We start from the raw sequence: 20,991 nt of genomic DNA, 5'->3' as shown, positions 1-20,991 counted from the left end.
TCTTTCCCACAGGAGATACACAGTAAATGTTTATCGGATGAATATATGGATGCAGTTGTAGCAGGGTCAGGGTTTATGTTCTCGGTGCCCCCCGTCCCAAGTCGTACACTGCCCGCTCTTGTCCCCCGCTTTCCATAAAGTCGGGACAGTTTCAGTCTTGTCAGGAAAACTGTCCCTTACCATGCAGTTGCTGGAAATCCCCAGAGAACAGGTGACCAGGATATGGACAATATGTCTGGAGCACTGGGCTGGGCATCCAGAGACCTGGGTATGATCCCAGCTCTGAAACCAAACAGTATTAAGACCATTATTATTTTCCCTCAGGCCCTGTCCCAGTCCGTTTGGGCTGCTATAACTCAGCACCAGACTAGGTGGCTTGGAAACAAGAGAAATTTATTTCTCACGGTTCTGGAGGCTGAAGAGTCCAAGATCAGGTGCCAGCGTGATCAGCTTCCGCGAGGGCCTTCTTCTCGGCTGCAGACTGCTGACTTCTCACTGTGTCCTCACTTGCTGGAAGGGGTGACCTGGCCCTCTGGGGTCTCCTTTGTAATTGCAATTATCCCATGAACGAGGGCTCTGCCCACATGACCTGCTCACCTCCCAGAGGCCTCGCCTTCTAACGCCTCACCTCAGGCATTAGATTTTCAACATACAAATTTTGCAGGGATGCACACATTCAGACCGTAGCAGGCCCCTGCTTACAAAAGTGACCGGATTCAGCGGTTCTCTGGGTGTGGGCCCTGAACCGGCAAGAGCGGCATCACCTGGGAATTGTCAGAAATGCGTATTCTTGGGCCCACCCCACACCTCCCGACTCAGAAACCGTGAAGGTGGGGCCCAGCCACCTGTGTTCTAGCAAGCCCTCCAGGGGACTCTGATGCAGGCTGAAGTCTGAGCATCACAGACTAGCCCGTCTTTCAGGTCCGTTGCAGCTCTGACGGTTTCTGGCCCAGCCAGCACAAGGAGGTGAGCACGACAACAGCAAACACCTGCTGAGCTTTTGCAGCACCAAACGCTCCTCTGAGCGCTTCACATCAAAGAATTCCATGCCCAGCAGATCTCAGTAGGGAGGCTCAGACACACATGTGGCCAGCAATAAGGCCGTATCTTCCCAGCCCTGGCTGCCACCCTCCGAGCCTCGTTTATAGGCCCAGAATAGAAGCCTAAGAAGCAGGCTGGGGGCAGACACCAGTTCAGATGTGTGCAAACACACAGCATTTCCCCCCGGCCAACTGGTCTCCCTGGGGACATGCCTGCCCCCAGGCACTCCAGGACTCTCATCCCAATGTGTCAGACCGGACTTTTGTGTTTTAAACAATGCAGGCTGTTCAATAAATAATGGCCTGCATGGTGTTATCACTGATTATCTGGCTTATTAGCAGTCAGGGCAAGAGTGATAGTGTTTCTCAGTTGTAGGTGAAGGATCAGAAGGGGGTCTGTAGCCTGGCAGCAGTGAAACATCCTAGGAGGGCAACAGACCCTCCGTGAGCCCCTGTCTGTATCCTCCCCGACCCCTACAGCCAACGTTAGCAACACCCTCAAGTCAGAACAAGATTAACTGAAAACGCACCCATAAAATCTTAATGGTTGCCATTTCCAAATGATCAGGCTTTCTTGTTTGCGGAGTTTTTGTTTGTTTTCAATTTTACAACTTTTACCTTTATAACCAGAAAACTAATGTTTAAGAAATAAAAAGTCCATCAACTGACGAATGGATAAAGAAATTGTGGTTTATACGCACAAGGGAATTGTACATGGCAATGAGAAAGAATGAAATATGGCCTTTTGTAGCAATGTGGATGGAACTGGAGACTGTTACGCTAAGTGAACTAAGTCATACAAAGACAGATACCATACGTTTTCACTCTTATGTGGATCCTGAGAAACTTAAGAGAAGACCATGGGGGAGGGGAAGGAAAAAAAAAAAGTTAGAGAGGGAGAGAGCCAAACCATAAGAGACTCTTAAAAACTGAGAACAAACTGAGGGCTGATGGGGGGTGGGAGGGAGGGGAAAGTGGGTGATGGGCATTGAGAAGGGCACCTGCTGGGATGAGCACTGGGTGTTGTATGGAAACCAATTTGACAATACATTTCATATAAAAAAAAGAAATAAAAAGTATAGTAAAGTGTACTTTACTACATGCTTTACTTTAATAAAAATTACAAAAAAAGTAATGGCAAAGGGGATTGCCTCCAACTCACTGAGTCCCTGGCGACCTTCTAAGGGGTCGTGTTAGGTGTTAGTTCCTGGCCAAAAGCGGGTGGCAAGGAGAGGATGAATTCTCCAGGATAAATTCTTCCCTCCGAGTCTCAGTGTGTCCCTCTAGGAAATGGGGAAATTATCACTGTGTCCAGTGCGTTCTTGAGAAGACAAAGGCAGAGCCAGAGGTGGGTCCCCCAGGCCCCAAACTGCCCTCCACCCCATCTTTGAATTTATGTTATCAGCATCCTAACTGTGACTAACAGCTGAATTCCTCTGCCCCTAGAGATCCTGTGAGCTTTCACCTCAAAACAGGACAAACAGACGATCCTGAAAACTGCCCCTGCTCCTTGCTCCCCATGCCTACTGTCTATAGGGAAAGAAGCAAAATATAAAGTGGCTTGTCTTCAAGTGGAAATGGAGGTACATCGAACATGGGGCTAGAAAGAGTCACTCGTAACCTACAGGGTTTGCAGGATTTTCTAGAAAGAATGGGTAGAAGGGAGTGGGGAGTGGTAGGAGGGAGTCAAGTCCTCTACAAACCCTGGAATTCCCAAGAGCACCAGTGGGTGAGGAGACATAAAGGAAAGGAGGCTGGTGGATTCTCAGGGAAAGGGCCAGCTGGGACGCCCCCCTGCCTCTGCAGCCCAGAACAAGTCAGCAGCCCCGTGGTAAAAAGAGAATTCGGTCTGGCCCTCCTTCCTCCATACTGTCTCACACTGTCATCTCGGGTAAATGACTGGTGGGCGTGGGGCAGCAAAGTTATTCTACAAGAAGACAGGTGGTGAGAAATTCCTGGGTAACAGCTGGGAGGCTGGGTTCTGCCCCTGGCTTGCCATCGGGTTGTTGCACAGCTTTGAGTGAGGCCCTTCCTTGGGTTTCATTTCCTCCTATGAAAAATGAGGGACCTGACATAACGAGGTCCCAAAGTCTCCCCAAGCTCAGACTTCTAAGAATCTCATGAGATACTAAAGGGCTTCCTCATAACCCAGGAATCTATTAGCTTCTCATACCTGTGCATTTCTTACTCCAGCAGGAGGGAATAGGGTCTCTACTCAGAGCTATAGGGGAGTTTGTGGCTGGGAAGGATCCTCTCAGTGTTCACGATAGCACGGTCGTTAAGAGCTCTATCAGATGAAATCTGATTGGAATCAGAAGGATCTGAGTTGAAGCCCTAACTGCACAGTATACTAGCTGAGAGACCTCAGGAAAAAGCCGCTCAAGTACATGGGCTTCACGTTCCTGTAAAACAAGGCTACTGAAAATACGTCATAAGTGAAGTGAAGTGTTAAAAGCCCACAGCACGTTGCCTAGTATATAGTCGGCTCTATCTGGTAGCTGCCATTATCCTAGCCTCACTCTTCTTTACTGTTCTGGCTATGACAATAACCAGGGATGGGAGAGGTCACGGGCCACTCATGCTTCGAACACAGCACACCTCCTGTCCTCCCGCTGCTGGTCAGGCTGCTAGCCATGGTCCACTTACACACGTCTGCAAGAAGAAAACCACGGGGGCTCCTAAGGGACAGCTACATATCTGTCCTGGTTCTTTCAACCCAGAACCAGGTGCCACTGGAGAAAGAGGTCTCTTACTATTTCAGGAAGCTTTACACCTTCCTTTCCCCATCTTCTCTTTCACACACACACACACACACACACACACAGAGTCAGGGGTCTTCCATCGGTACCATGGAGAATTCTATGATAGACTGGGGCAAAGGTTGAGCAGGTGCCAGCTACCCAGCTGTGCCTGACTATAGGGCTCAGAGCAGCCTGCACAAAACAAATAGAAAATGAACAAGCAAGCTAGCCAGCAGCCACACAACCAGTGATGATGCAAGAAGACAATGGGCTCTTCCCAGGCCTGGCCACCAAGTCCCGTGGCTGTTGAGACTAGGACTTGAAACCCAGCCAGAGCTGGCAGGGTACAGTGATGGTCACATGGTATTCTGGACCAACGCTGCGTGAACTGGAAGAGGTCTTGTGTTGGATGGATTGCTCTCCATCCCCCACCCAGGGATCCAGGGCTGCCTTATGCTAGACACCAGCTGAGACCTGAGTCACAGGAGAAGTCCAGGAGAAAGCTAGACTAGGAATCCATAGGCCAAGAGTCAGGAGGTGGATACATGGCCTTGACTCTGCCCTGATTCATGCTTCTTGCTCAACTGATCACCCAACTCTCTGCTTCGATTTCCTCACCTGGAAATGATATATTCCCGGTCGGTGTGGCCAGGGGTATGATAAGGATACAGTTAGATCAGAGGAAGACAAGGGGACCAAAATGGATTATGAGACATGAACTCACATTCCCAGGCCTCAGATATGCATCTCACATCTACTTCTGTTTTGCTGATTAACCTTGTGTTCGCTTCCTCACCATCTCTGAGCCTCAGAAAAGTCACCCTTCCTCCCTGCTACCCATTTGCCCTGTGGGTGTGGCCAGCATGAAAATGAGGAAATTTGGTCTTGAGGATAACAAGACAGTCCATTTCTTCCCAATTTCTGCTCCCCCCACTCCACTTTTGGAGGCACTCCCTAACAAGCTTGCTGGAGCAGAGAAAGAGTAAGAAATGCATCTTTTGAAGTTCTGCTCCAAATCTCCTCCTTGAAATTGTCCAGGTTACCATAGATTAAATGAACTCCCTCTGCCAAACTGCAAGAGCTCTGTGGTCAGAACCAGCCATCTGCATCTATCCTCTATGACTTGGTGCAGTTAGCTATGTTCACCAGGCACAGGTGCGTGCTTTGTCAATTAGAATGCCAAGTGCAACCAAGGTACCAGCAAAGACTGCCGCTTCTTCTCCCTATAATTCTCACGGTACCTGGCACACAACTGAGCACCTTTCTGAGGTTCAAAAATATTTTCTATCGCTCACGCGAGGCGTTAGGGCTACCAGAATAAGGCAGGGCGCGAAGCTACTATAAGGAAGGAGCGGGAGGTATCAAGAACTCACTTTCATGGGCCACTTCTTACTTGGCAGGTGCTGGGCAAAGGTGCATTATCTAATTTCATTCTAACAACTCCATGCAGGGAAAGCACCACTTAACTCCCCAGTTTACAGATGAAAAGTTGGGAAGATTTAAGTCATTTGCCAAAGGTCATACAACTAGTGAACAAAGAACCTGATTTCTTGTGCTATTTTCCCCTTCCAAGAGCAAACGCATGCCCTTGGACATTCCACAATGGGATTTGGGAAAAACAAACCCGGGGAAGGAAGAAAGGGGAGGAAGCAGACAATTGATCAGGAGCAAACATACTCAAGCCAGCAGAGTATCTTTAGCCACCTCTGAGTGCTCCTTGGCCCGTTTTGGTCTATCTCTGACATGCCAGCATCTGGGCAGGCCCCGGATGATGTCACAAGCCCATTAAGAAACAAGGCATTCTTGCTCTCAGAAGCCCCAGCTGCAACTTCTTGGGGTGCCATCTACGAGCTCTCTATTTCTCAAGGTTTAAGAACACAAACAACCCAGAGGATATGTTCAGACAGGGTTTTCCCAATCTGACTCAGAATGGGGCCAGCACCTGATCTAGACCCTGAACTCGCTCTCACACCAGTTTTCTGGAACCTTCCTGTAAGGCCCAGGCACACAGCCTTCATAGTCTTTTGAGTGAAAAGACCCCAAATCTCTGCAGTTGGTTGAGGGCATTTCATGGTGTTACAACAAGGCGTCATTGGTAGCCAGCCTTCCAGGTGACAGGGGATTCATTTTTAGCCTAGGCCTAACTGAGAATCTTTATTCCTACCAAACAGGCAGCGTGCTGACCACGCAGAACCATAGACAGGAAGCACGGTTCTCAGACACAGAAAACCCTGGGGACACTCAAAGAGAAAAGAGAGACAGAAAAAGCCCAAATGGCTTAAAAAATAAATGAGGATTAAGCAGAAAAAATATCGAAGCAACACAGTGGACATACACTCTGTACTTAAAAGTAAACTCTGGACAATTCACAAAGCTTAAGAAATGTTTGTAATTAAGAAATGTGTTGTAATACTGGCCCTGATACAGGAAAGTAACATCCTAGCACAGAATTTCATGGAATACATAAGAGAGAAATCACCCAAATTAGAGCACAGCAAGAGGATGAATGTGGACCAGACATGAACAGAAAGTTGCATCTCAGTGAGGAGCATGAGATATTTATACCCAAAGCCCACCATGGCATATTTGTAGTGCCTGTGAAGTCATGCTGGGTTTCCTATCTAGTTTTCCCAGTATGGAATCAGTCTCAGCCAATACCTGATAATGCCCCTGAGTTAAAGAACGCTTCCAGGAGTACACAGACAAGCACTTGGAGGAGGTAGATCCCTCTGTAGCTGGTCGAACCATGCGAATCAGCCCCCCTCTCCCCTCTTTTTTGAACAACTTAGCCAGACTGACTTCTGCCAGGATGCATCCTTGTTATCATGGCAACTTCTAGCTGAAGCTAGAGAGGTGAGCAGGAAGACAGCAGGCACGGGACCTCCTCTCTGTGCTGATCCATTGGAGGAGATGGGTCCCCCCACCCCCCGCCCCAGGATGGGAGCACTAGCACCAGGTGATGAAAATATCCTGTTGACATTACACCTGTGGATAGGAGAAGCTCATGGGGTTGTCCCCCCTTTTGTGTTTCCATTTTCTTTTAGTACCAGAATGAAAGGTAAACTTAGGCAGGCAAAACAGAGGAGAGCTGGGTTTGGTGGCTCTATCAAGCAGGGCGGGGACCATGAGGGCAGATGGTGATTCTTCTACAAGAGAAGATGTCACACAGCCTCTGCCTCGAGCCCTGAGGCAGATTCTGAGCAGTGACTCTACAGTGCAGCGTTGGCCAAGACTCAGAAGGCTCTGGTGCCATCGACTAAAACATTCCCTCATAGAAGACTGGAGTTTCTGGGATACCCAGGCTCTTATCTCACCCTTCAAAACAAGTGACCCACAGACAAGGAAGCTCCTCAAACCAAGGCACCATCAGCCTGTGCTGGAACCCAGAGCTGCCTGTAGGGGTAATGAGCCAGGATTAGGAGCCTCTGGAATCAGATCCAATCTCAGCTCTGCAACACAGAGCTGTCCCGCTTGGGGCAAGCTGGTTCCCATTCGGAGCCCCCATTTTCTCAGTGTAATCAGGATCATAACACCTGGTCCAAGGGCTGTGACGAATCAATGAGATGACAAAAGCCAAACATCCAACACAGTCCCTGACCCAGAGTGGGTGACCAGCCAATGGCACTTCCCTGAGCTCCCTTGCTGTTCTGTAGACAGAGGCACACATGGTGGGACCTGAAAGGATCTGCCAGAGCAAGAGTTGGAACCAATACCTATAGCTTAGTTTCACCACTTTAAAAAATGAATTCTTACACAATCACTTGTCTGCATAACATTAGTGTTTACAGAGCCCTTTTTCCTACATTGTTTTCTATTTAAATAGCCCTGGTAGCTAGGCATTATTATTCTCATTTTACAACTGAGAAAGTCAAAGCTAAGGAAGGTTAAATACCTGGTCCTAGTCCCCTTGGTCTTCAGATCCTTAATCTAGTGCCCTTTCTGCCATTCCACACTGGAATAATCATCCATTCAATATAGATTTCCTGAAAGTGTACTCGGTTCCAGGCATGGTTCCAGGACTGGGTGCCCACTTTGACTTGTCCCTCCAAGAGTAGAAATGGCCTGCTCTAAGCCAGCCACATTCTTTGATCTCTCATGGCTGATGGTACATCCATGGGAACCGTGGCCAGGGTGATATATGGTGATACATCCTGCTGTAACCAACTGAGCTGACCACCCACATGCTGACTGGTAACATTCTCTGCCCTTGAGGCATTTACAGTCTCTTGGGCTAAGGAAGGCGCAGCCAGGTGAAAAGCATATCAGAGGGAGGGAAAAAACCATCCAGAAAACCAATGGTTCTCAGCCTCGGCTGTATATCAGAATCACTTAGGGGCCTTTTAAGACATTCTGGTGCCTTGATCCAACTCTCAGAGATTATGAATTATTTGGCTGTAGAGTGGGTCCCCACCACAGCATATCTGAAAATCTCCCCACGTGAGACTAACATGTTTCCAGGTTGAGAATCCACATATAGGGCCCTGCCAATCAGAGTGTGGTTTGCTGACGGGCAGTACTGGCATTACCTGAGGGCTGGAAAGGAATGCAGGCAGACACTCGGGCCCAATCCAGACCTAATCATTCTGCCTCTGCCCTTAAACAAGACCCCAGGTGACTTGTGTGCTCACAGAGGATGCAAAAGCACAGGCTCTTTCCAGTGAGTCAACCAGAGAAGTGCCTCCCGCCCCAGCCCCAGCCCCAGCTGGGAGATATAGCCCACCTGCTCCCTGCCAGGCAGTGCACACTCCTTGAGGGTAAAGCAGGGGGGCTCAAGTGACTGTAGGGAGCCATGCCACCAAGCTCTGCTTTTCTTGTTTCCCCCAGAGCCGCACCTGGGCCTGCATCATGGGGCTCCGTGTACAAGAGCTGCGGGAGTCCCAACAAACCCTTTTCTGTGGCTAGAAGGAAGTCTGAGAGCTAGACACTGTCACCATTTCAGTGACCAGAAGAAAAAGGAATTTCTTCCCCGTCCACACAGTCACTCTCCCCCTTCCTGAGGGCTCTTTAAGGAAGAGGCGAGTTCAGGACAGCACCGCCTCAGCCCGGCCCCAGTGAGACAGCGAGCTGCCCTGCCAACCATAAAGGCAGCACTGTCCCTGCAGGCATGGAGGTGGCTGGTACCAGCTACGCTTCATGAAGAAGGGAATCCTCGAGAGAAGGCCAGACAAAGACACACACAAAATCTGGGCCCTGCCAGCATCCTGCAACCCACTCCCAGCTTCGTATCCCTGCTACCACTTCTGTCTTTGTTTCTGTCTATTAGTTGTGTGTCTGTGTGTTGTTTTCACACGTGCCTGCCTTTGCTTTCTCATTAGACTGAGGGCTACCATCCTGCTCCTCCTTTGTCGCTGCCCACAGTACCAAGTACAGAGACTTACGCCCAGCAGGGGCTCAATAAATATTATTTGTATTCATGTGCACACATTTTCTAGGAGTCAAGCCCATAGCTCCGGGCTAAAACAAAGAACTCCTCACTAGCAGGCGTTTATTAAGGATTACTATCAGCACACTGACATTCTGTGGGAGAATACAAGAAAACTCTAAGGCACGTCTTCAAAAAGCATGCACTCTGGTTTAGGAAACCAGATTTATACGTGCTAAGCCTGAGACGAGAGACCCAAGGGAATGAAGCATGTTTATAAGGTTAGGCATGTCTATGGACACCAGCATGTGCCAAAACAATGGGTATTTTCTACTCCAGTCTTCTGACAGGTTATTCTTACTTACTTAATGATTGGCATTTTTAAGCATTTTTCCCCTCTGGTCCCTCTACCATTCATCCATACTCCCCATCCTGGGCCATGTTCACTAAAGTAGACAAACAGGATGTAAAGATGCCTAGAGTTAGAAGGGGAGATGGATTAAGACCAGAAACTTCTCTCTGCTAGACGCCCACAAACATCCAACACAATAGTATATCATCTGTTTGCCACCTCACCCCACAGCCATACACACTGCATTGCTTGCCCACTCAAGGCTCCAAAAAGTCTCGGACAAGGTCCCTGGGACCCCAGCCAGAATATAAGGAACATGTTCTCTGCTCTTAACAGGAAAACCACAGTACATCATGTATAGTTGTTCTCACTATGATGATAAGAAAGCCAGGGAAAAACTCTAGCCAGAAACAGACTTCCAGTCAGATTTAGCATGGAGCTTTCCCAGCAATGTATCAAACTCACCCACATTCAAAAGTCCACTTTGCTCCATGTCTAAAAGGTTAGGTATGACAGACCAGTAACAAGGGTTATTTTTTTAATGTTTATTTTCTTTGAGAGAGAGAGAGAGAAAGAGAGAGCACAGATGAGTGAGGGAGAGGCAGAGAAAGAGGGAGACGGGGGTTCCAAAGCAGGCTCCATGCTGTCAGTGCAGAGCCCGATGTGGGGCTTGAACCCACGAACCATGAGATCATGCCCTGAGCTGAAGACACCCAAGGGTTCTTTATTTTTTAATGTTTATTTATTTATTTTTGAGAGACACAGAGAAAGAGAGAGGCAGAGAGAGAGGGAGAGAGAGGAAGCCCAAGCAGGCTCCACACTGTCAGTGCAGAGTCTCATATGGGGCTCAGTCTCACGAATGGTGAGATCATGACCCGAGCCGAAATCAAGAGCTGGATGTTCAACCAACTGAGTCACCCAGGCACCCCTCAAAGGTTCTGACTCTAGAACTGTGCAGCCCAATACAGTAGCTCACTAGTCACACATGGCCTTTAAAATTAAATTAAATTAAAAATTCAGTTCTCACATTAGCCACATTTCAAGTGCTCATGAGCCACATGTGTCTAGACTACCATGTTGGAGAGGGCAGATATAGAACATTTCTATCATTACAGAAAGCTCTACTGGACAGCACTAATATTAAGCATTTAAATGTTTCATTTGAACTAATGAGTAGGGTACTCTGGGAACTTCTGTTGCTCTCTCCATGTTTGCTGGAGAGGTTTTAGGTACTCTGAGATGTTGAGTAGAGGGAGTGCATTTTCACAATGAAAGAAGAAATGTCCTCAGATTCTCATGTAAATACAAAGACTCTAAAGCAAAATTTGCAAGGCTACAAATTGGGTCATTTTAGCATGCATATGTGCACACACGTGGTCTTTCTTTAAGAAGGCTGTTGCTAGCTCCCCCAATCCATACTTTTGCTTTCATTACAAGGACTGCGAAGTCACACTACCTAGTCCTAGCCAGAACTGTTTTCTAGATCCCTTTGGGTTACTCTAAACATTCTCTGTCTTTACCTTCTAACCTGGCATCACTGGGGAGAAAAATCTTTCAGAGGGCAGGTCAGCACCCTGGACAGCAGCAGGCTCCCTGCCAGCACCCAAGAAAAATTCCAGCATTCCCCTTTTCTCAAACATCCCTTCAGAAGAACAACCTCCCAGACACCACCCCAGACATTGAGCAAACTCAGTCAAGAAGCTTCAAATACTCCTCACTAATTCCCAGAAAAAGTCCAACTACTCAGTCAGAGTCAAGATTCTCTGCAGTCTGGCCCCAGCCCATCCCTGTAGCTATAATTTCCACTGCTCCAGCCTGGCCAGTTCAATGCCTGACCAAAGCTTTCCTCCTGTAAACCTCTGATTATGCCCCCTTCCCCCACCAGAAAGGCCCATTTCCTTACCTCTACCTATTCAAATCCTACTTATCTAGGTCCATCACTAGAGCCCCAAACCAGCCTCCACTTCTCTTCAAAACCTTACCAAAGGACTTAGTCTATATTAATTTTCTCTCTTCTCTGATATCCCAAAGCATTATTGGTTTAGACAATGCTTTGGGGAGCTTAATTACTTATTGTCTTGCAAAATTACTGGGTTTATATGTCGTTTTTTAAAGTTCCTGGTGGTCCAGTATATGGAAGAACTACCTCTGCCAGCAACTAGCCATGTAGCCACAAGCAAAATATGTAACCCTTCTGAGTCTGTTTCTTGATCAGTAAAATAATGATCTTGGATTAAACCATCTCTAAAATTCTATGAGATTAGGGATTCTTTCAAAACAAGAAGCCATCTGGAAGTGTGCTATGCAAACAGTAGAGTCTTTGAAGACTGACTGCAGGTGCCACAAATATATATATATATATATATATATATATATATATATATATATATATATAAACAATGCACAGCAGGGCTTGAGTCAGTCAGAGAACTCTGGTTCCACTCCCAGCATGTGTCCCAAAGCCTTCAATTCCACCCAGTGTGTGATGACGATCAGAAAGAGATCTAATTTCTGTCCTCACCTACATCAGCATAGGAAAATTGCCTGTGGCCTCAAAGGCATTTTCCTTCACAAAGAACATGTTGCCACCACCGTGTGGAAAAACACCACACAATGGGTAATATAACAATGTCTCTCATACAAACACACACGTATAGATCAACCAACACCTGACAGCAGTATTAGCTTCACCACTAATTATGCATAAGCCCAGACAGACTCTGGAAAAGAACAAAAGACATAATCTTTGGTGATGCCCCAAAATAAAACTCCAGCTAGTCTCACAGGTAGAAGTTCCAAGGGGGACAGAGAAGTGCCTAAAATTTCACCTCAATACTATACGTCCTAACAAAATGATATTATAATACCTCCTGGTGTTTAAAATCTGATTCTCAAAGCATTCAGCTTATGGATCTACACACAGTAAGATATGAGGATGGTTCATCCTCTTTTGTACCTGGAGAAATTAAGGCCCAGAAATGTTTAACAACTTTTGTGTTGCAAAATAAAAATCAAACCACAATCTGAAGGTAGCCGGGAAAATTTCACTAACATAGGCAACATGCACACACAAGCACAGGCACACACGCACATACACACTCTCAGGGAACTCTTCGTAATATAAAGAGACAACTTCTGAAACTCACTGAGCCCGGAACTGGAAGATTCCACTGACTGCTTGCAAAAAATGCTATTGCCAGAGCAAATTGGCCAGCATCAGTAAAGAAGGAGGGAACTCTCACCGGGAAAAGTCCTTGGAATTGTTCTGCCAGCCATTCACTCTCATCCCAGAAAATCACAAGATCAGAGAACAAAACTTAGCATCTGGTCAATCCACCCCCATTAGCCTAAACTCGATCCAGGACAGCGAGCTCAGCACAAAGACCATCCTGTTTCAGGCCCTTCCCCGAGCCGGCCATCCTAAGTTTTCAGAGAAGGAAAGCAGGGAGACTCCAATACAACCAGGTTAGAAGGGTAAAGACGCCAGCACACAGGGTCCTCTACAATGACATCTCAGTATACTGCTCCAGACATAACCCTCAGTAATGAATTCAATGCACCTACTGCCCAAGCCATGCCATTTATTCATCCTGACTCAAAGATCTGCTGCACATTTCTATTCTTACTCCAGGACCTCCGATTATTAAGTCTTCAAGTCTTGGTATCTCAAGACCTCAAGTACTTCCTCTTGCAAGGGACTTTTCCAGATCACCCAAGCCCAATATCATCTCCTGCCAACTGTCTGGAATCAGCAGATGTTTCTTATATTTGAACATACATCTCCTTTCTACTTTAGGGTGGAGACAGGGTCTCCTGAACCTCCCCATTCCTCTAGAAGATGGCACAGTACTCTACACACACACAGCAGGTGCTCAACAAATATTGGGTGAGAATGATGACAACGACAGGACTTTCTCCAGAGGTTCATCTGCCACTGAAGGGCAGAGCTAGGTGTGAAGTTACATGCATGGGACTGGGTGGGCCCAACAGAAACAGCCCAAAAGGAAGTCCACATGACAGACAATAGCTCACACAGCCTTCCTCCAACTTTGGGTGCCAGGGGACTTTCCTCGCTCTGGGACTGAGTGGGAAATCTTCCTTCCTACCCCTGAGCCGCTGATCCCAGGCTGTTTATCTCGTTAACTCTGTTTATTGTGATCCTGGTAAGAGGTTCCGAAGCCCTCCAAGCCCCTCTCTAATTAAATTCATTAGAACAGATTGGGGCTTTCTTTCTGCATCTCAGAAAAATTAACAACACGATTAGCATCATAATGACGGGGAGAGGGGCTGCCAGGGAGGCCTTTCAGGAGGGGCTGGCCCAGCCTGGGAGTGTGGAGGAGCAGGTGAAGGAGGAGAAGACAGATGCTCAGGCACCTGCTTCCCAGAGAAGGGAGCTGCAGGAGCGAGGAGGGGCTGACAACAGCCTAAGGGGATGAGCCCACCACACCCCAGGCCCTCTAACTTTTTCAAGGCATGACAATTGGGAGAAGAAGGGCAGGGCAAGAAATTAATCACTGACATAAATTCCAGAGACATGAGCTTCCGGGACAAGACACTTCGAGCAATCTTCTAGTTTTCCAGAGAGAGAAACACACGTGAGCTCTGCTAATGATGGGGCCGGAAGTAAAACATAAGCCCCTCACTCTTCATGATGCTGTTCTTTTCCTATGAGATTTTACTGCAAGGACCTGGAGAGAAGAGGCCAGATGAGGCAGGTCACTTCTTTCCCAGAGAACCTGAACCCATCAAGTTTTCGTTTATACAGGCTCGTGGGTTCCCTCACCTAGAAAACTCTCCTCTTCTACCAATTCTTTAAGGTTCAAGCTAGTAGTTGATGGGTGTTTGTTACCAGCCAGGTACTCTGCTGGGGCCCTCACTGCCTTATCATATTTAATCCTCGTAACAGCTCTGCAAGGTTCATATTGATATCCCCAGGATCCAGATGGGGAAACGGCAGCTCCTCACCCAGTAAATGGAAGAGACAAGGTTTGGACGTAAGTCTGTCTGACCTCAAAGGCTGATGGTTTCTACTATGCTGATCACCTCCCTGACTCCAACAGACAGACTGAGGGATCACTCCTTCCTCTGAAGTTTTACCATCCAGAGTCTGAAGACTTCAATATATACTGTCTTGCCTTATTCCTAAGAGTTGTCATCTGTTTCCATTTACGGCATCTGCTTTCCCTATTTGAAAGCAGAAACTGTGTTTCTGTATCCTTCAGAAGGACACAGTAGGTACCCAAATGTGCATGCTAACTGAGCCTTTCTAACAGATTTTCCTAGAGAGCCTTGGGCAAGTGGAATAAAACACCCCAGTTTTCTATTTTTCCGCAGGGGTAGGGGGAGCTTAGCATAATACATAGGAGAGGTGCATGGGCTTTGATGTCAAACAAATACAGGTTTAAATTCTAGCTCTGCAATTTCCCTGCTCTACAATCTTAAATAACAACGTTTCCGAGTCTGCTTTCTTATCTGTAAAACCAGGATCCTAATGATACTTCTTTTAGTAGGTAAACCCTTATGAAGATTAAACAAAAACGATGCTATAATGCACATAATAGAGTGCCTAGCACATAGCAAGCAATCTCTAACGATGGCTATTATATTATGACACTTGTATTTTTCTTGGCTTGCCTCAAGACCTAAGGAAAGGAGGGTGGCTCAAGAGTTCTTGAGTTGGCTAGCACAATCTGACTGGCGCCCCAAGTCAGCAAAGCTTTAGAAGTGCCTAGTCAAGTGTGCAGCATAGCCATTAGCTCCCAAAGGCCACCCGACACCACGCCCCACCACTGCAGTCCCAAGGACCAGGCCATATGCATCCAACGTCTGTCCTTGCAGCTAGGTGCAGGCTCTAGCTGGGTATTTTGAGTACATGCTCAAAAGTTTGACATCAAGATGCTCTGGCCAAAGTAAAGGTACAGTCACTCAGGTCTTACTGCCCACCGTGACCCCTCAGCCATGCTCCTACAATGCTAGGAACTCATCCAACCTCTGTTACAGCATTTCTTGTACTGAATTTTTATTTGTTTGCATTTCTGTCTCTCCAACTCAACCTATACACCCAACACCTAGCACAGTTCCTGGGATATATTCAAAGACTCAGGACACACTAATGAAATGAACTAAATCAGGTGTGTGGGAAAGAAGGATGCTCCTCAGACAGATGAGGCTGAGGGTCTCTGTCCTTACATTCCTTCCCAGTTCAACTATGATGTTCATGGTGACCTGTGCTCAAGAGTATCACTTCAAAAACCTCCCCCCCACCCCCCACCCGGACTTCTCTGGTGACTCCTAACTGACTCTGACCTCCCCAGAACTCCAAAACCCTTCCCCACACATGAGAGCTTGCAGTATTTCTACTTCTCTTATTTCCGACCATGCACTTGAACACATACTTGCTATTTCCCCATCAGATAGGAGCTCCCAGAGAGCAGACACTGGGCCTCTTTTCCTCTGACTCCCTCTAAACATTCTAAGCATACCCAGACCACCCTTTGCCCCTAAAACACAAGGGCTTAGGAGATGGACATGGGAGAGCTGAGTAGCCTTGGTCTTGTCCCAGAGTGCCTTCTGGGTGCCCCTCATCAGGCTAAAGCAGAACCTAGTGAAGTTCGGCTGCACAAGGAACATCTCTCTTCCCCCTAAAGCCAGGGATCTGCTAACATCTTTCATCTCACCTCCTCCTCCACCCTTTTCTCCTCACAGTCGACTTCAGGGCCAGCCCTGACCTACCATTCCGGGTAATATCATCCAGCCCTCCTCATGGTTCTGGAGGAGAGGAAGCTGATGCCACTGGAGTGAAAGATCCGCTGTCCGACATCCTTGTCCAGATGTTCTCGCTCAAGCTTATCTATGGTATTTGTCTGCTTGCTTGTCTGTCTTTCCATGACACTGAGAGCTCTGGGAGATCAGACCCTGTCTCACTCTTCATCTCTACAATCCCGCACAGAGCACAGCAGCACGCTGCAAGAGTTCATTAGTATTTGCTAAATAAATAAGTACATAGTCGACCTTACATTCCTCTCACTTCCCTCTCCTCACAGCCTCCAGGCCAAACCAACTGAGCACTGAACTTCTCTGCCTTCTCCCCTTCTGGTTTCCTAAGCATTTTTCCCCCTAAAGACTAAGTGATGATCCTCACATCCCAGTTCTTGGATGGTCTTGGAGCAAAGTGGTGCGAAGGGAAGGGAACAAGTCACAACAACAACAGCGTAATGGGGGCTTGGAATTCTGTCCCGCAGTCACTGCAGACACAGGACCCTCTTCTGCACCTCCCCCTCAGATATCCAAGCCAGAACTCCCCTACCCCAGATATCAGCCACTGGCTCAATGTGCCCCTGAAAGCAGCAGCCCCGGAAGCCAATCTGCTTCAGCCCACAGGGAGCTAGCTACGTCTTGCTCCAGCTCTCCGGGAGCCGGCTCCTCTTTCTACGTGCCTTAGTTTATGTCTGTGCAGCCTCTGCGATGCCAAACAAGGATGAGGGGTGAGATTCGTTGCACAAAACTAGAAAGTATGTACATTGTTATCAGAATCCCCATCCCCACCCCCCACACCTCCACTTAACCTGAGCCCCAATCAAGCATTTCAACGTCAGAACCTGAATCCAATCAGCTCTCCACAACAGCTCCAGGTGATGCCTCCTCCCCCGACCTGGAAATGCCTAGGGAAGCTTCCTGCCCCGCCCCCTATGATGGGAGGGGGCACAGAAAGGTGACGAAGTGGAGGACAGCCATCCCCTAGCTGTATGCACCCCCTCCCTTGCCAGGCAGTGCCTCAGTCCCATACAGAGTTGTTGCTCATGAGCTGAAGTCCAAGCACTCGGTTTTCTAAAGTGAGGGATCCTTATGGCGACGGGACGGAACCCAACAGCAATGCGCTCTCAACCTCCAGTTTAAGCCTTGGGGATTTAGCTGATGTCCCCAAGACAGGAACCAAGACAGGAACTGGGCTGTCATTCCCTGTTTCAGGGGGGCAACCACAATTTGTAGAGTTAAATGTGAACGAGTGTCTTTCCTTATTTGTGTCAGTCTTATTCTTTCTCTGTATCTACACACACACACACACACACACACGCACGCACACACGCACACACATATTTCCAGCTGAATCCAAAGAGGGAGATATTAATCCCTCAGGAGTGCCAACTCAAAAAAGAAAGAAAGAAAGAAAGAAAGAAAGAAAGAAAGAAAGAAAGAAAGAAAGAAAAGCAATCAGTTTCCCAACACACACACACAAAGTGTCAACTCAGTCAAAACAAAAGGTTAGAATGACACTCCCCGCCCCCCCTCCAATTTCCTTCAATTCTTCCTGCAGTGCAATCCCACCAGATCGAATCATCCCCAAACCAGAGGGGAGGATAGGTCTCTGCCTTCCTTCTTCTCCCTGCCCCTGACTCCCACAGCTGGTATGGCCCCTATGCCCAGGGGCTTCCACTCTCCATACATTATCCCTGGGCTTCTCCTTATGTCTCAAGTTCAGTGGCTTCTGAACCTGCCCGTCTCTAGCCCCAAACAAACAATTCAACTCTTGCCCAACCTGTCTCAAGAGCCTGTCTGCCCTTGCTGGAGATTTGCTTGGGCCCCAGCAGGGCTCACCACAGTTCCAAGGGTAGATAAGACATTCCAGGGCCTCATCCCAGGGAGACAGACGGGCTGGAAAGGGGCACTTGTCATCCATTCCTCTAGACTGAGGGAGGAGGCATCTCTGTCCAACACACACACACACACACACACACACAGCACAGTGCCAAATGCCAAGGAAGGAATCAGGAGCAGAACCTGGCTCAGGGCAGGAGAGGGGCTGCCATGGGGACCAGAGTCTAGGTGATTCAGCACTCCGCCCTCTCTCAGCCCAACCCATGGGCCACACTCATGACAGCTCCTGATGCCAAAGTGCTGACTTGGAGGCTGAGGAAGAATTCTTTCTAAAATCCAAAATTCTGCAATGCTCCAGTGAGGCTCCTCATCCAGGCCTTTCCATCCCAGGGCTCAGAACAAGACTTGGAAGAGGCCCTCAGCCATTCCCTTGGACCCTGCCTCTTGCCCAACCTAGATTCCCTATGCTTAGCACTCCCCCCACCCCCCCCCCCCCAGTCCATCTAGGAAACAAACCTGAACAGCCAGGGGAAGAGGGTGGCTGAGGAGGAACACAAGAGGCCTACGAACCCTCAGCATCCTTCACCCCCAAGCCATGAATTGAGTCAAACATGCAGAAAGGGGTTATAAGAGGATTCTGCAACAGAGACTACATTGGGCCTTCAGAGCCCTAGGCCTCCCCAAGCAGGAAGGAGGGCCCCAAGGCAGGTGATGGGGGCTCAGTACAAGCTGTGGGGCTACATACAGCACCAGGAAAGGCAAGAAAGAAAGGTGATGGGTGGCAGGCCAGCTAACAGCCAAGGGGGGAAGCTGGGGTTCTTGAGAGGGACTATGTATGGTGCAGGAGGAAACCAAGAGGCAGCTGGGAAAGGGCTGGGACAGGGTGTGCAGGGGGACCTGGGGAAGACAGAAACTGAGGGAGCAGATGGAGAGACAGGAACCCGGAGTGATGCGGGTACGAGGTGGGAACTGATGCGGGTACGAGGTGGGAACGAAGACAGGGGAGGCCAAGGAGAGGGGCTGTTGCGAGGGGTAGGAAAGATGGACGGGATGGGGTCATACCAAGTGGGGTGTGGAGGTAAACAGATATAAGGGCAGGGCTGTGGATGAGGCAGGGACGGAAGGGAAGGGGAAAGAGGTCGAGGATGCAGAAAGGGGGAGGGGAGGCGGCCAATGAGACAGAAAGGCTGTTGGGGTGGGCAGGGGGGTGGGAGCTGAACGGGGGTGGGTGCAGATATCCACAGAACAGGATGGATTCAGGGCAGGTGACGGTGTGGAGACGAGAAAGGACGGGGATGTGAGCAGAGGGGGATGGGGACAGGTCGGGGGATGGAGACGGACAGAGGAGGGCGGGAACGAGGGGGTGTCGCTAGCTGGGTTTCCATGACCCCCGTTCTACCCCACCCCCATCTCTCCGGTATCCGCGCTCGCCTACCTCCGAGGGCTCGGGTGCCGGCCCCGGGCGCAGTCGGTGCTGTCCGCCGCCGGCGCCGCCACTTCCCCCGCGTCCCCTGCAGCGCCTCTCGCCGCCAGCCGCCGCATTAGGGCAGAGACCAGCCCGTGCGCGTCCCCGGACGGCCGGCGCGCCCCCGACACCCTGCGTGCGCGCCCTCGCGCCCCTCCCTTCGCGCGCCGAGCGGGGACCTGGACGGAGGAGGAAGCAAGATGCTCGGGGGCCCCGCCTGGAGCGTAGCGGAGCGATTCGCAGGGCCCGTGCCGGTAAAAAAAAAAAAAAAAAAAAAATGCCCACTGGCATTGAAAATGATCATAACTGAAGCCCCCACGATATCACGTTTTGTCCTGTATATGCCCCCTCCACCATCGGGCTGTGACTTCTTGGAGGCGGAAATGGGCCTGAGAGCCTGTGTTCCCAGGGAGACTTGCTTGTGGTAGCCTCTCCAGGGACGTTAGTTGATAGAAGGATTGTTGGATCCCGAATTGAGGACGTGAGAAAGTTGTGACTCCTTCCGGGGGTTGCGTGGTCGTTTAAAAATAGGAGATTGTGTCCTGCGCTCTGGGGGCTCAGGCCCTGTCCCAGTCTTGAGATAGGGTGGAAGAACTCCGATGACTGGAAGGCCCAAGATCTCAGTGTTCGTCCCGGTGCCGTGACTAATTCTCTCACAAGGGCAGGGCACTTCCTCACCGTCCTCCACCGAACAATGAAAAGTTGATTGGATGATCCCTTCGGGTCCCTTCTGGGGCCGACAGGGAGAATGTGTCGGACACAGGCGGAGACGTGAGCACAGCTATTACCTGAAACAGTGGACAGATCTGAACTGAGGAATCATAAAACCTTAGTTTTGGTAGCTTCCAGTCCCGTCCCCCAACCTGAACCACAGTTCCCTCCCTCCACAGACACCCTCTGAGGTCTCATTCGAGGCCACATGCAACTGCCTTTTCTGCTCCCACGGCTCCTGCCCTGTCACTATCTTCACTGCACTGTCCCCACCTACCTGCCTGTCTCCTCTCCAGCTTGTGGGAGGTGGGAGAGCAGGAATTCATCCTGTTCCCCATGCTTGCCCAGCCCTAGCACAGAGTAGGTGCTCCATAAATGCTTGCAGAAAGGATGAGTGACCACTAATGGTAGATGGAATCCTCCAGGTAACTGACAAAATGTTGAACTCTTCAGTTGGCTGCTTTGAGATCTGCAACCAGAGCTATTGGGTAAAGACAATGGGAAACGGAGGAAGGTCCAAATGGCGGGGCCTCAAAGCGTAGCTGCCCATGGGCATCAGGGATCCTGGGCAAACGTTTCTGCAGGGCCCCTGTGTATACACACAATTTGATTTCACTCAAAATTGTTTCTCAGGACTCTTCTGGCAGACTGGCCTCATGTAATCCTGTGAATGAAGTAGTCTACCTCCTGGAGCTGGGCCTGACCACAAGGCCCTGGGATGACCT

At 49.1% G+C, this 20,991-nt stretch overlaps 1 protein-coding gene across 17 annotated transcripts in view; it reads right to left on the bottom strand.

Annotated features, from left to right (window-relative positions):
• Positions 1–19,641, bottom strand: part of NFASC (neurofascin) — a 183,187-nt gene extending 163,546 nt beyond the window's left edge. For 15 of the 17 annotated variants that reach the window (XM_043568390.1, XM_043568396.1, XM_043568395.1 and 12 more), the window contains exon 1: positions 19,526–19,641. In XM_043568390.1, coding sequence (XP_043424325.1) covers positions 19,526–19,632 — 107 coding nt within the window. In that variant the 5' untranslated portion in view covers positions 19,633–19,641. The remainder of the gene's footprint in view (positions 1–19,525) is intronic. The other 2 variants (XM_043568407.1, XM_043568397.1) reach the window with 2 other exon arrangements.
• Positions 19,642–20,991: the final 1,350 nt, after the last annotated feature.

This window comes from Prionailurus bengalensis, chromosome E4 (genome assembly GCF_016509475.1).
Source record: "Prionailurus bengalensis isolate Pbe53 chromosome E4, Fcat_Pben_1.1_paternal_pri, whole genome shotgun sequence".
NCBI classification, from domain to species: Eukaryota; Metazoa; Chordata; class Mammalia; order Carnivora; family Felidae; genus Prionailurus; species Prionailurus bengalensis.
This window is presented reverse-complemented; position numbering and strand designations above follow the sequence as displayed.